The following is a 14,923-nucleotide window of genomic DNA, read 5'->3' on the forward strand; positions in this document are numbered from 1 at the left end:
GCCATTTTCTATGGCTAAGCAAGCTGCTAAGAACTAGCTAAAGTATTAATCTTTATTCATTTCATATTTTTAAAAAAATCATTTCTTTTTAAAGAGCCAAGTTTAGGTTGGCTCAGAGTTTTGATTTCCCCATCTTTCTTCTTTCTTCCAATTTTGTATTAATTTTGATCTTTGACCAGTTAATAATCTAAATGCTTTCAAATAATTGGTTCTAAAATAATTCATATGTTGGTAATCAGTTGCTTCTTGTGTGGATAAAATGTGATCAGTGTCAGTTTTTAATGGTTGTTAACCTTCCTAGCAATAAGTATTTATGAGATACAGGCACAAGGCTCCTGAATAACCTATAAGCTCTGGCATCTTATTTTCCAACATATTTCTCACTTCCCTTCGCTGACTGGTTCTCACTCAGGAGGCATATTCTGTTACTAAGACTATACATATTCTAAGCCACTGGAGATGAACTGAACCGTTAGAACTTTTGTTGTGCTGGCATAAATTTCACAAATCCTCTATCATCTACATGTCATAAGATGATGCTGGAACAGACTTCTGGGGAAGCTAGATGATTTAGCATTAAATTAACATGCGTTGTAGAGAACAGGATTTTCTGACATTAAAAGCACATACATTTGTAAAAGCAATATTTAAAATAATTCTTTATTGTGCCCCCAGCCATGTGGGTGAATTAAGCAGCTGCCTATCTTTCTTCTTCTCGGTTCTAGTCCTGTTTCTAAGCAATCAGACTTACCTCACAAGGATTGTTGAGGCTTTGTAAATTGTAAAGGGCCTGAGGGAAAAAAAAGCTTGAATAACAACTCATATTTCTACAGATTTTCCATTCCCATTCCTCTTCTACATTGAGTTTCAAAGCAGTCGGGCCAGAAGCCATTGTCTTTCTTCCCTTTCTCCGTTGGCACATGATGGGCCTTGTCCTGGTTCCATGTCCTCTTCCTGGGCCTGGCTGAACCAGTCTCCGTGGCGACCTTCTCCAGGGATTCAGGTCCGACCTCTGTTTCCATAGAAACGCAGCCTCTTAGTCGTCCCATCCTCCTAATAGCCATGATGGACAAGTTAGTCTCGTTGCCATAGTGACCCCAGGTAGAGGCACTAAATCCGAGTTTAGTTGTCATGGAGACTATAGGAAAAGAAGGTTGGGAGGCGGGGAAAATGATACTTTTTGTGTGAAAGAAGCAAGAGAAAGAAGTTTCCCAGGTGGCCCCTCTTTAATTAAAAAAAAAAAAAAAAAAAAAAAAAAGAGGCGTGAATAAGAGAGAAAACTAGAAGAGATAAAGGGGGAGGGGAAAAGAAAAAGAATAACAGGAAATGATGTCATCCGCACGTGCTTCTAAAGTACGCTTGCGCGTTGGTTCTTGATTTTCCTCCTGCGCTTCACTCCCCCTTCTCCCGTCGTCCGCGCGCTGCCTAGTCACGAGGGTGGAACGAGCAGGAGCGGAGGCGGGGCTGCGGTCCCTGCGACGCAAGCGCAGTGGGAGAGTACAGTGGCGCTGGGCGCCTCTCACACCGCTCTGGATCCGGGTCTCTCCGGGCCCCGGGTCGGGGGGAGAGCGGAGCCGACTGGACCGGGTCGAGCAACCGCCTCTGCCGCTGGGAGGTAAGTGTGTGACTGGGCAGGTCCCAGACGGTCTCCGTCTGACCCTGTCCCGCCGTCCCCTGCGGCGGCCCCCGGGCCGGGCCTGGCCCTCCGGCCGACCGGGCTGTCGTCTTCTCGTCTGCTTGTCGGAGCCGTCTCCCCGCGCTTCCTGGGCGGCCCCTCGACTGAGCTCGGGCCACTCGGTCTGGCCAGGAGCCGGGGAGCACTTGTGACAGCCCCCCGGGCTTCCCGGCCCGGGCGCGTCCCCCATCCTCTCCTTTCCCGCCCGCCGCTTCTAGCCCGGGTTCTGCCCGGTCCCGCCCCTCTTCCCGGCCGCGGTTGGCAACCAGCTTCCCCTTGGCGGTGCTGCCCTTTGCCCCTTCCCGCCCTTTCTCTCGGCCGCTCCGGGCCCATCTCTGCTCCGTTCCGCCTGCCACTGCCCTTGTCGTAGTCCGGCTCTCGGGAGTCTGCCTTGGGAAGGGGGCGGCGGCCGCAGGGGCGCCCAGGCCCTGGGGCATTTTTCAGACATCTGAGCAAAGGCCTCCGCAGTGAGGACCGAGGGGGCCAGGGCTGTGCCGTGCTCTTCTGGTCCCGGACCTGTTGCAAGTTCCCGAGGTTTGGGAGAATTTCCTTCTTTCTGACAAGCAAAATGTGGTATTTTCTCTTCCTGGGCTGTTATTTCCACGTTGTGCCCCGGAGTGAGGGGGGATTTGCGGGGTGACTTGCAGTCTCTCTGCGTCTCCCAGATTGTGGAAAAGCATCTACATTTGTAATGGGGGAATTCCCGTCTCTAACGAGGCCCAGGTGCAGGTGGGTGCGCTGCTTGCTTGTTGTGGGTGAGAAAGACGCCGAGTGCCTCAGTATCAGGATCTCTTCAAAGAAAAGGAAATTAGGACTTTACCTTTCGTACTGAGGGACTCCTTTTAGTCTGGTCGGCACTGTCGTTGTAGGGAGAAAAAAGATGGGATTTTGAATCAAAAGATGGTTTGAATTCCTAACCTTTTGCGCGCTATTTCCTCATCCGGGAAATGAAAGAGTTGGATTAGATGACTGATGAACTCCAAGGAGTCCAAATAGGTCCAAATCCTATCATTTTTGGAAAGATGTGGGGGGGGGGGGGGAGATTGTTGAATTGACACGGGACTGAATTAATTTATTATTCCCACGGATCTGGATAACTTAAAAATTTGTGCTTTAAAAATAGCAACAGTGTCATAAAATTTTGATTCTAGGGAATTTAATTGCTAATTGTGGAGAGTTTGGAGCAACCCATACTCCAAAGTAATCCCATCTTGATCCTTAAAGTTAATTTATAGAACTCTTAAGAAACTGTTTATGGAAGAAACTATATACAGTCATAACCTTTACAACTATGCCATACTTTAATCTGTCATCAGTCAGTGAGTTTTTAAGTGCCAGGCTTTGTACTAAATGCTGGGGATACAAAGAAAATCAAAAGATCATGTCTGCCCTCAAAGAGCTTAGAGTCAGATGGGAGAGACAGCTACAGACAACCGTGCACAAACAGGCTGTATGCAGGATAAACTGGAGGTAATCTTACTGGGAAGGCCCTGGGGTTAAGAGGGGTTAACCCCCTAGGGCAAAGGTTAACTCCTTTGAGCTAAAAAAAGAAACTATGAGAAAAATGCTAAACATTGGAAAATTATTGAAATATTTGTTTTAAGTTCTTGGGATCAGTAAGAACTATTTTGTTAGAACAGAATGTCTGTCAGCTTTTGAAAAAAGAATGCTGTTTAAAATAACCAGCATACAATCAATAATAGTTCAGCTCCATGTCTAGTTTGAGTATGAATCAGAAGTTTTGTCAGTATTTACGGTTCAGAGTTCTAGAACTGGGAAGGAAGTGAAGGAAATCTCAAAGTTTATTTTGTGTAGTGTTAGATTAGAAGCTTTAGAGACCAAGAACATAGTTTTTCACTTAATTTATGGGGGGGTGTGTGTGTCTCTACTGACTATTGTAATAGTAGAATGATCCTGGATTTAGAGTTAAGAAAAACTGGTGGGTTTTTGTTTTTGTATTTTTATGATCATCTATAATGTGCATATAACTTCTAGCTGCTGTGGAGCTGAGGTCTGATTGGGGCTGAGCTAGATTAAAGTTTTATTGGAAAATATTTAACAAAATAAATAAAAATATAATGGGACATATATAATGTTCATATGTGGTTTTCTAAATCAATATGTGACCCGCAGGTATTCTTATGTAAGAATACAATAGTAGTAAAAGTTCCTACTCCCTGGAAAAGCTTTAAGCAAAGATAGGTAATTTATGCATTTGAGCAGCTCTGCTGTATGTCTAGAATTTAAAGGACTGTATTGTACTGAATAGAATAAGATTGTGTCTCTGTAAACTTGGGGGGAATGATTTAGAGTTGATGGAGAACATATTTAAATCTTTGTATTAGGATTTTGATATAAAATCTGCTGATTGAGCATATATTCACTGTCTGAAATGCCAATGAGAATGGAAATTTAAAAATAAATATGTTAATGCTGTCTTTTCTAGAGCAACTTAGTTTCCATGCAATTTATTTTGCATTGCTATCATTTGATTCTATCTTTTTATATGGAAACATATCAAATATGATACCTCTAGTCTTTGGAAGTTTCATAATAACATCAAACTGAGGAGTGAGCACATGTAAAATTAGAACTACGGAGGTGGTGGGGAGTGGTATGATATAGAGAGGGGAATAATATGAAGAGATAGGCAAAGAGAATTATTTTTTCAAGAATAACCTGTTTTGTTTGTATGTATTGTATTATTCTTTGAAAATAAATATTAGTTTACCTATTTTTGTAATACAGAATTTCACATTAGTTTACAAATATATTGTATAGGTTGAACCCTTGTTAAGTGGCTTTTTTTACATTTTTCATATTTTTACTACTTTTTTACATATTGAAATCAAAAAGTTCCTTTTATGTACTAAGTTCCTTTTATGTACTTCTAGCTTGGAAGACTAAGTCATTCATATTGGTTCTATATGGAATACATCCTTAATCAAGGAACTTTTTTTTTTTTTTTTTTTTCAATCTACTTGCTTTAATCTTGGCTTAATGATACCTTATATCCTGAAACATTTTTTTAAACCATTAATGTGTAGGTTAGAAAGTATTTAAGTGGATACTTCAGGAGGAGAATAGTATATGTGTCATGGGTTTTATTAAGCTGGGGTTAAGTGTTAGACAGCAGGAAACTCAGTAGCATTTCTAAGAATAAGTGTTCTAGTTTGCAATTCAGGTTTCCCCTGCTCTTTCTCTCTCTCAAGCCCAGTGTTAGAATATTAACATCAAATTGATTTCAGTTTAAAAAATTGCATGTTTTATATTTGAAATGTTTCACTTTTGATTCCCTTCAGCTATCTCTCAATATTATGCCATGAAATGCCCTTTCAAAAATACTTTTCTTCATATTGGAATTTCCCCCTGAGAAATGCCAATTACTATGGAAATATGATCTTAAGAATCTGTATCTTTTCTTAAATTATTATTTTTTAAATTTTATTTTCAACATTTACAGATAACAGCCATAACGGTGAAGCAACTTCCACAATGAAATCTGAAGCCAAGGATGGAGAAGAAGAGAGTCTGCAGACTGCTTTCAAGAAGTTAAGGGTGGATGCAGCAGGGTAAATATATGATATGATATTTGCAAATTTTTCATTAATCATATTTAAATGATACCTTTTGTTAGTTGAATTTCTATCCTCTATGTAAAGTCTGAGATATTAAAAAATTAATGCACATTTTCTCATGATGCAATATCTCACCAAAGTCTGCCTACAAAATTTCACCTTTCAGATAGTGAAAATTATTTGGTTTGCCTGACCTTGTTCTTTTGCTCCCATTAAATCTGAAAGGTAGCATGCTATTCTTTAAAGCACTTGAGTGTTTTGGTTGTCTTTCACTGTGAATAGCTTTATTTTGTGCTAGGGGATTTTTTTTAATTGGAAATTATTAGATAAAATCCCAGCAATTTCTAGGATGAATTTAACCTATATGTCTCAAAGGAATCATAGGATCTTTCACTAAAACTGAATCTTTAAAGACTATAGATTTCGTGGATCTTGGTTGCTGAGCTGATCACTATGGAAACCTATTCAGTAGGGTTCTGTCACTGAGATCAATAATCTTGGACCCTCTGGTCAGAGTAATTAGTGCACCTGCAGACCAGCTGCTCACTGAATCTTAATATCTTGACCTTTTCAAAATGTCATGTGTATTTTCATTCTCCACCCAAATAAAAAGAATTCCCAAATTTTTATTGGTAATTAGGATTTCTCTTTTGATTCTGAGGCTTCCTCCTTGGAAGTGCAAAACAAGAGCACCCAGCAACAGGTATGTGTACATATGAAATATATTATTAGTGTTGCTTGTGGTTTAGTTATTTTTCCCTAGTAAGACAATTTCATGACAGATGTTTGCTTCAAAAGTATTCAGTTTTCACTTTCATGATAACCCAGGTTTATTGTTTTGGCATTTTGTTAGCAGCAGAGAGAAATAGCATTTTTCCCAGATATGGTTTGATTTTAGTAAAGCAAGGAAATAGATATTTGTGAAATTCTGCACTCACAATAAACGTTCCTAGATGTATTCCTGTCCAGAAAAGTGGAAATCACAAGGCAGTTTCAATGCACTTGATGGAAAATGCCATCCAAATCCAGAGATAGAACTATGGAGACTGAATAGTCAAAGCACAGTATTTTCACCTTTTGTTGTTGTTGCTTGTTTCCTTGGTTTTTTCTTTTGTTTTTGTTTATGTTTTTTTTTTTTCCTTTTGATCTGATTTTTCTTGTACAACATGACAGAAATATGTTTTTATTAAAAGTAGAAATCAGAATATGGATAGAAAGTTCTCAGTAATGTGAACCTTATAAACATCTTTTTCTATGATTATAAACAGTGTTCTGGAAAACAAGGCAATTTATTAACTAATTTAGAGGCTATTTTTGATGTATTATCAGATCTATAAAGTAGCTAACATCTTTATACTTCTTTTTGATATGTAAGCTAAACTTGTCTGAAGGTAGTAAGTTCACTTATGTGACAACTATTTGGACTGATTAAAATCTAAAATCAGAAAAAAATTGAGTGCACACAAGAAGATTCATATTCTGAAATCTTTAAATCTTTATGAAACAAAACCTAATTATATTCTTCTATGACAGTTTTTTTCCTCCCATTGAGTTATCATCATGAAAGGCAATGAAATGTTCTTATGTGTAGGGAATCATTTTTTTATAGGCTTTAAGAAACTGAAAATATTAAAGCAGTCTGCATTTGTAACTCCTCTTTTTCACTGCCAATAGTTCATTTGAAATCCTTAAAAATACTGATAAAATAGTAATATTCATTATGTGGTCCAAGATATACATTTCTAGGTTTGTAGGAAAGAGAGAAAAGAAAGCATGTAAAAGAGAATATTAAATAGTACAAAAAATGAGTCATTACTTTTACTAAGCAGAGTGAGAACACTAGCAATTCATCAGCAGTTCCAGCCTCTTATATCACTATTCGTTCAGAAACTGAGGCATTATATTATTATGGAAAAAGTACGGGTCCAGAAGATATACGTTAAAATTCCAACTCTATTGGATGATTGTAACAAGTAATTTAAACAAACCTCTTTGAGCTTCAGTTTCCTTTTAACTCTCAACCTAAAATAAGATTGATAATGCTTATATTACCTTCCTCACAAGATTGTTATGAGAAAAGTGTTTTGTGAGTTCTTAAGTACTACATAAGGGAGCAAGCTATTATAAAGAAATATCTGTGGGATTAATTCATTAACTAGTGCCACTTATAAATCTAAGAAACATTTAAATTATGTGATCCTTTCTAATAGATTGTTTTGATTTGTGATGGTGATCTCTTTTATCTGGGCTAGTATCTTATGAATATTTTTGATAGAAACATGGGACAATTATTTTAACAGTTATTTTCTTAAATGTGAAATTCTGGTATGAAAATTAATGAGTCAGCATACTACTGGGAGAATTGAACTATATGAACGTCAATATTCTCACTGTAAATGAAACTAGTAGATATAAAGACATTAGACCTAAATGGAAAGACAATTTTGAGGTTTTTCTTGAAGATGCAGATAAAGAAGTTGGTTTTAGCTTGTGCCAAAAGAAAACAAAAAAACATCATTTTATGGCACATTTGATCATCTTGCCTTTCAGTTCTCATGATGAATGTAATTAAAAAGACCATTGTGAAAGTAATTGCAGCCTATTCTTCAATATAAAATGAGGACATTGAGAAATTCTCTGCAAAACTCATTAATATAACTAATGATTTTAATGTAAAATTATATATGGAAAAGATACTGAGAAATATTATGAGAAAATATGATTCATTTTTAGGGAATAAGGCAGGATATACATGCCCTCGTCAGAAATCTTATGCCTACATATTATTTATATTTAAATATACATGTTTCTTTTAAAGAGAAAGTTGGAGAGCACAGAAGATCCCAAGAAATAAAATCGACTATATGTTAAGATAGGAAAAACACAATCAGATGTTTCTGTGCAGCCAAAACATCAGTTTATTAGAACAAAAATTAAAATCAATGCCAAATCTGAATAAAGGATAAAGATGAGATCTGGTGTGCAGTTATGTGACACAGTCAGATGATTTAGTGAAACTAGGAAACTAGTTTATCATTTTTTATGGAAATTTCCAAAAATATACAATACCCTCAGCCAGCAAACACTTTTATCTTCTTACCACGTAGACACAGATGACAGTCAGAGGAAACAGTAGTTTAGAATATAAGTTCATTTATAAAACCTTGTGAAGGAGCTCAGTGGGAATTTGAACAATATCACCTCATTAAATGGCATGAACTGGTACAAAGAAAAAAACTTTTCAGAGAATTTAGCCTGAAATCCATTCAAGGAAGATCATTCCTAGGCATTTAAAAATGAAATTTGGAGGAAGAAGCAGGTGAAAAATGGAGCAAGTCTGTCAGCATTTCTATCATAAGCAATTTTCTTTATTTTTGAAAATGGAACCCCATCAAATTTGGACTCAGCATCTGAACTTTCAGTTTGCTAAATGAGAATGTGAAAATGGTATTAAGGAAAATCTTATGCATTTGAAGCAGATAGTGTAAGTTGAGGAAATCTGTATTGAATTTAATATAATTTTGAGGGTAAAGAGGGATTGGTCCCAATCCAACTGAAAAGAATGGAAGATATATGTTTAGGGGGAAAAAAATCACAGCTTCCATTATAATCAGAAAAAGCACTTGACCCTGTGATGGTTGCCAACCCCTTTGCCTAGTTTATCAATTTCTACAGTCTTTGAGAATTAATTTGTAGGTATATTGAAAGTATATCTTTGGTGAAAATAGGAGATTATAACAGACTGGCTTTAATGAATGATATTTATATCTTATAGTCACACAATTGACTGAAAACCTTTGACAAATATAAGATCCTATTGTGTCTCATTTTATTTCTAAAAGCCATTTGACTTGTAAAGAGAATACTTAAAGATTCTCCAAAAAAGTGTCTGCTACGTACTTATTAGGCTCATATAAGATATCTTGATAAGAGCAAAGATAATTTTGATGAGTGCTTTATTGATGATCAATATAAAACATGGAACAAATAGAAAATGATAGAGGATATATATCATAAATAAAAGGAGTCTACAGATGATGTTTTTCCAGATGACTCTTATTTTTGGATTTTGCACTGATCTTAGCAAATCTTAAGATTATCACAGATATTTCTAAATCTAAAAGTTATCACTAAAGGGCTTGTTTTAATACATACACATAGGAAAAACAGATGCACAGAGATGACTACTATATTGATCAGAAGTGTCAAACTTGCTGTTCAAATTCCCTGAAGAAGATTGAAATGTAATCAGGAAATGTTTAACAAAATAAATAAAAATACAATACAACATAGTGTTAAGTTAAGGTTTTCCAAATTAATGTGCAACTCATGAGAATCTTTTTTGAGTTTGACATCAGTGGTCTAGAGTAGGTAGTGAGATGGAAAAGCCCATTGAATTTGTCTAGCAGTACCTAAGTCTTGAATAGATGTTATTGATGCATGATGAGCTAGATTCAGAATTAAGTAGTGGAAAAAGTGTATTAAATTGCATTTGAGTACTTGTACTATATTTTCAGCAATCCCAAGCTTTTCCCAATACCAGAAATCCATACTTTTAACATTAGATCTTCTGGTACTCTTTTAGCTCATATCATGGCACATCACATTACCCAAAGAAATCAAAATTTTAGGTGACACAAAGGCAGTGAAGGGGCTTAGACTATACATAAGTAATCTGTAATAGTGCCAAGGATGACTTGAATGCAAAATATAGCATTAAAATGTCTTATAGATATATGTTTGGAAAAAGAGCCTGATTGGTCATTTATTAAGAATGAAGGTGAATAACTGGATAATCTGAGTTGCACTGAACACCCATAATGCTTAAAACCTAGAGTAAGACCTCTAGTTGGTGATTAGACCACCAATGGATTAGAAGCATGGACCTTTTGCAATGTACCCTGTTGAAGAAAGTATTCACAGATAAAATCATAGATCCATTAAAATGTAATGTCTCCTTTTTGGAGAAATTGGTGACCATCGTGTTATTTTAAAACATCATATCTTTCTTAAATGGATCTGATTTAGCCCTGAGTTCTATGGTGAGATTAAATGTGCACATTTTCCAAGTTATATTATTAAGAAAAAATAGGTTTTTAGAAATTTTTAATGAAAGTTGGAGGTTTGGAGCTAGAGCATAATCCAAGTTGGATTAAGTTTTTCAGAAGCTTAATAATTATATTGAAAGTCTGGCTTACTTACAAAAGATATTCAGTGTCATTTACATTCTGCCCACCCCTCATGAAGAATGATCTGCCCCAGATAAACAATCTAAAAGCCTATTAATAGTCCAGTGATGGTTATACTTAAGACTTAATACTTTGATTTATGGCTTTGAAAACTGAGGGCCTTTGAGAAGCCATTTTTGAGGAGGAACCAGGGCATAAGAGAGAATTTTTGTACAAAAATTTTTTTTTGGTAAGTATAAACTAAAAGCAGAGATTTTGGGGGAAGGTGAGCAGGGCAGAATTGACTACTGTCAGAGGAATTAGATTGTCATGTTAATCAGCTATATAAATTTCATAAAAATTGTGCCACACAAATTACTCAGTTGGACAATTTTTGTCCTATTTTTTCATAAAAGTTTAAAACTTATCATAGTAAGCATAGAGAGGTCCATGTCAAGGACTGTGCTAGTATCTGTATGTTCTTTATTTGGCTAGATATTTTTGATGGTAGAAGATTTTAAATAGTACAGGACAAGAGTTCAGACTCTTTCAGAAACACTTGAAAACTCAATTTAGAGATGTCTGTAGTGACCATGATCTTTATCTTCATCTTTTAGATCCATAGCTTCTCTTTCTGTTGGAGAGGGAGCAAGTATCAGAGCATCAGTTAGGACAGCTACAGATGAGACCAAAACTAAAACCACATGTGCATCTAAAGACAGTTGGCACAGGTAAGAATATTTTTGCAAATTCCTTTTAGTCAAAGCTAAGTTCATTAAACCTAAGAGATAGTACTATGTTTTCCCCAGGAAAGTTGAAACTTTTGTTATAAAAATGAAAAGGTAATTGAGAACCTGTTTAAAGCAACAACAGTTGCAGTTTACTTAAGTGATATAATATGTGCTGCTGTACTGACTCTAGATTTATGGACTTAACTGTATTTTAGGGATAATAATATTATGTTGTTTACCTCCTTAGTTAAGTATAGTAAAAAATAGAACAGAAAGTCATTGATTTCTCTGATTTTTGTATTTTATCTAAATATTATGTCCTGTGCTTTTTCTATTCAGTTCTACAAGAAAGGCTTCACGAGGAGCAGTTAGAACCCAGCGTCGCCGGCGTTCCAAGTCTCCAGTCCTTCATCCTCCAAAGTTCATTCACTGCAGTGCAAAGGCTGTGTCTTCCACCAGTCAGCTCAGACACAAAAGCCAAACTGACTGTCCTGACAGCAATAGCCACCTAGGGATTCTACCTGCTAACGAGTTCAGTGCAAGGGAATGCTCTATTTCTTCTCTTAGTGAGGCTAATCACACACGAGCTGTGAAAGAGCCCTTGGGGGCTACAGTTCCTGATGGTGCATCAGAAGGCAAAGCAGAAGAAGATCCCCCTGATGCTGCCCTGGCCTCCCAAGCAAGTCTCAAGGCCAGTGAGCTCTCTGACTTTCAATCAGTGTCCAGGCTAAGCCTGGGCAAGCCATGTGCATGTGTAGGCAAGGAGTGCCAGTGTAAGAGGTGGCAAGATATGGAAGTGTACTCCTTCTCAGGCTTGCAGAATGTCCCTCCCTTGGCACCAGAACGAAGATCCACCCTCGAGGACTACTCGCAGTCTTTCCATACCAGAACTCCATCTGGCTCGCCCCGCTCTTGTTCTGAGCAAGCTAGGGCCTATGTGGATGATGTAACTATTGAAGATCTTTCAGGCTACATGGAATATTACTTGTATATTCCCAAGAAAATGTCCCATATGGCAGAAATGATGTACACCTGATAGCAATAAGCAAAATCACATGCTTTAAAACCAATGAAGGGTTGGAAAGTGACTTAGTTACTGGCAGACCGCTCAGCCACTCTGTGTGAGAAGATACCTTCCTCTGCTCACTGTGCTTGCAATAAAAACATTTCTTTGCATCTCAATTAATTTTCATTCTTTAAACTAGTTTCCCTTCCTCTCTACCTTCCTTGTTCCAAAAGAAATCCTGGACAAAACCAAAAAACCCCTTTCATTTTGAAATATCCTAAGATGGATCATAGGATTTAGAACTGGAAGGGACCTTAGAGTACCAAATAATCCAACCCTGCTTTTCCCAACCCAGGTTTTATAGAGGAGGAAACTGAGGTGCATGAAAGCTAACAGATTTTCAGTTTAATTCAATAAACATTTAAGTGCCTACTCTGTGCAAGGAACCATGCTATGTAGAACAAGATAAAATGGAAAATTTGTCTTTGCCCTCAAGGAGCTTCCTTGTGCTAAAGTATAGACATGTAAACAGTTAAGTAAAGCACACAGTACACTTTGAGGAGGCAGAGAGCATCAACAGTAAGAGGACCCCAAAAAAGATGCTTTTAAAAGGTGGTACCTGAACTTTAAAGGAAACTATTCTAAGGCTTGCTGTCTAAGGTTACACAGTGACAGCTGGGATATATAAATCTAGATCTTTTGACTCCAAATCAATGAAGAGGCTACTCTCACAAAATTATTGGTGGGTGAATTTTTAAAAGGAATGCTTTCCTAAATTTAGGCACTCTCTTTTAGATCTGCTAAGTAATAGATAACTTGTTGGGGAAATCCAAATAGGTTTTATAAATTATTTGAATGATTTTTTTGACATAGTTAATGACCCAAAGAATTCTTCAAAGATTGAAAAGCTTTAAAATGGATTTACTGTTCCTGACTTAATTCAGTACAAGTTTTTATGATTCCAAAGTTAATCTGTTGGTGTGAGGCCATAGAATTGTGGTTCACTAAATAATAAAATAATTTAGTAAATAAATATCTACTGAATCTTACTACAAGTTAGGTGTTTTATATTTGGTGGTGAAATGCAATTATAGGCCCCAAAAGTGGATGATTTTGTTGGTAGTAAGGGTGGTGAGAGGCCCCAAGTTTATTTGGATGAACCCACTTTTTGTTTAAATTAACTCTACTGAGTCATTCATTTTGCATGAATACAGTGAAATTAACAATCTAGGTGCATTGTCCCACCAGATCACTGCAATTAGAACACCGGAGTAAGGTGGCATACTCTTATTGGAGTACTTAAAACTAAAATGGAGATGATTTTTTAGAAATAACCAGGGGCTATTAGATTCTTCATGGTTATATCCCTGCAAACTTCTGGGTGCCATTGGTTTGGGCAACCGAAGCAACCTAAAGCTCCTTGGCTTCAGTGTTGATACTAGAGAGGGGCAAAGCAGACAAAGCTCTGAGTGATCTGGCTTAAAATGGTCTACATCTTTCAGTTACTTCTCAAAATTGCAAAAGAAGGTTTTTCCTTTTTTGAAAAAATGTTCATTTGTAATTTTGGAACAGTTTATAGGGAAAAGTAGGAAAGGGTAGTCAGTTATCCTGTTGGAAACAGAATGATGTAAGGATTGTAAATTGTAAATATTTTTCTGGTGAAGAAATCTAGTTTTTGATAGAGATTTAGATAGATTTGTGGGTAATAAAATACATAATCAAAATTACATGCTTCTCAATGGACATGGATATCTAACTGTGATGATTATCTTCTACAATGTAGGGGAGATTAATTTGACCTTTCTAAAAGTCCCTTCCAGCTCAGAATCCTATGATCTATTTTCCTATAATGGCTCCTTGAGAGATTCAGTTTTGGGAAAACTTTTCTTCACTAAAATGTTGGAATCAGTAATGTTTCTAGCAAGCAAATTTAAGACACCTGGGATTCCTATATACAGTCCTCTGGATACTGCTTTTTGTTTGCTATACATTACATTCAGTCTTCCTTTTCCCATTGTGTATTCTGCGTGAAATAATATAGGAATTAAAAGGAAATGTGCTAAGGGAGGGTATATGATTTCTTTCAAGTATAGGGTTATTCTGCTATGAATGGAACCTGATTTTAAAGAAGAGGAAAGCAGAGTTGGGCTATTGCCTTGAAAATAGGCAAATTCATTGTAGTTTAAATTCTACCATTTCCTTTTCTGCTTGTAGCAGACTACTAAAATTCAAAATTAAATTTCCAAAATAGTTCAATCTAGTTTCATAAATATTTCCTGGGGACAAGTTAAAAAACAAAACAAAACAAAACTTGTTCTGTTTTGTAATACATCTGGCCAGGTGAGGTCGCCCTTTCTTCATAAGAAATCTAGCAATAACTATTGTGGAGATGCCCCTGGAGAGCATTAACCCCAAAGTGGTTGATTGCTCATCCATTTAACTATATTTTCATAAGTGCGAAATGGAAATAGGTGGCATAAACATAGGCTAGGGAATCTCTACCAAATTTGTAAAATCATTTACTTAGAGCAAAGCTCTAAGAAATTGGACTGAGTTTTTACCAGTTAGAAGTTTTGTTAAAGGGGAAGAAGTACACTTATGTACTAATATTGAAGGAGGTGGGCAGGGGAAGGGAATAATGGCAAAGTAACATTTAAGGGAGATCCTTTTCATTTGTTCACTATTTTGTTTGGCATGCTTTGTTTCACGCTTTTTAAAGTGTGAAAATTGCCTCCTGAATAAACAGATTTGAAAGGGACTTTTGG

General features: G+C 36.7%; 1 protein-coding gene across 1 annotated transcript; it reads left to right on the forward strand.

The window, feature by feature from the left end:
- The first annotated feature begins 1,175 nt into the window (after window positions 1-1,175).
- OSER1 (oxidative stress responsive serine rich 1) lies at window positions 1,176-12,334 on the forward strand. Its single transcript, XM_074288535.1, has 4 exons — window positions 1,176-1,615; window positions 5,139-5,247; window positions 11,039-11,152; window positions 11,492-12,334. Exons 2-4 carry the CDS (start codon window positions 5,171-5,173, stop codon window positions 12,186-12,188), a joined length of 888 nt encoding a protein of 295 aa, XP_074144636.1. The 5' UTR covers window positions 1,176-1,615; window positions 5,139-5,170; the 3' UTR covers window positions 12,189-12,334.
- Window positions 12,335-14,923: the final 2,589 nt, after the last annotated feature.

Source organism: Sminthopsis crassicaudata, chromosome 2, assembly GCF_048593235.1.
Source record: "Sminthopsis crassicaudata isolate SCR6 chromosome 2, ASM4859323v1, whole genome shotgun sequence".
NCBI lineage: Eukaryota > Metazoa > Chordata > Mammalia > Dasyuromorphia > Dasyuridae > Sminthopsis > Sminthopsis crassicaudata.

Excerpts from the sequence above, each read along its gene's own strand:
- OSER1 (XM_074288535.1), top strand. The coding sequence starts at position 5,171 with ATGAAATCTGAAGCCAAGGATGGAGAAGAAGAGAGTCTGCAGACTGCT. Across the intron at positions 5,248-11,038 it reads TTAAGGGTGGATGCAGCAGG|ATCCATAGCTTCTCTTTCTG; the intron begins GTAAATATATGA and ends TTCATCTTTTAG. Across the intron at positions 11,153-11,491 it reads TCTAAAGACAGTTGGCACAG|TTCTACAAGAAAGGCTTCAC; the intron begins GTAAGAATATTT and ends TTTTCTATTCAG.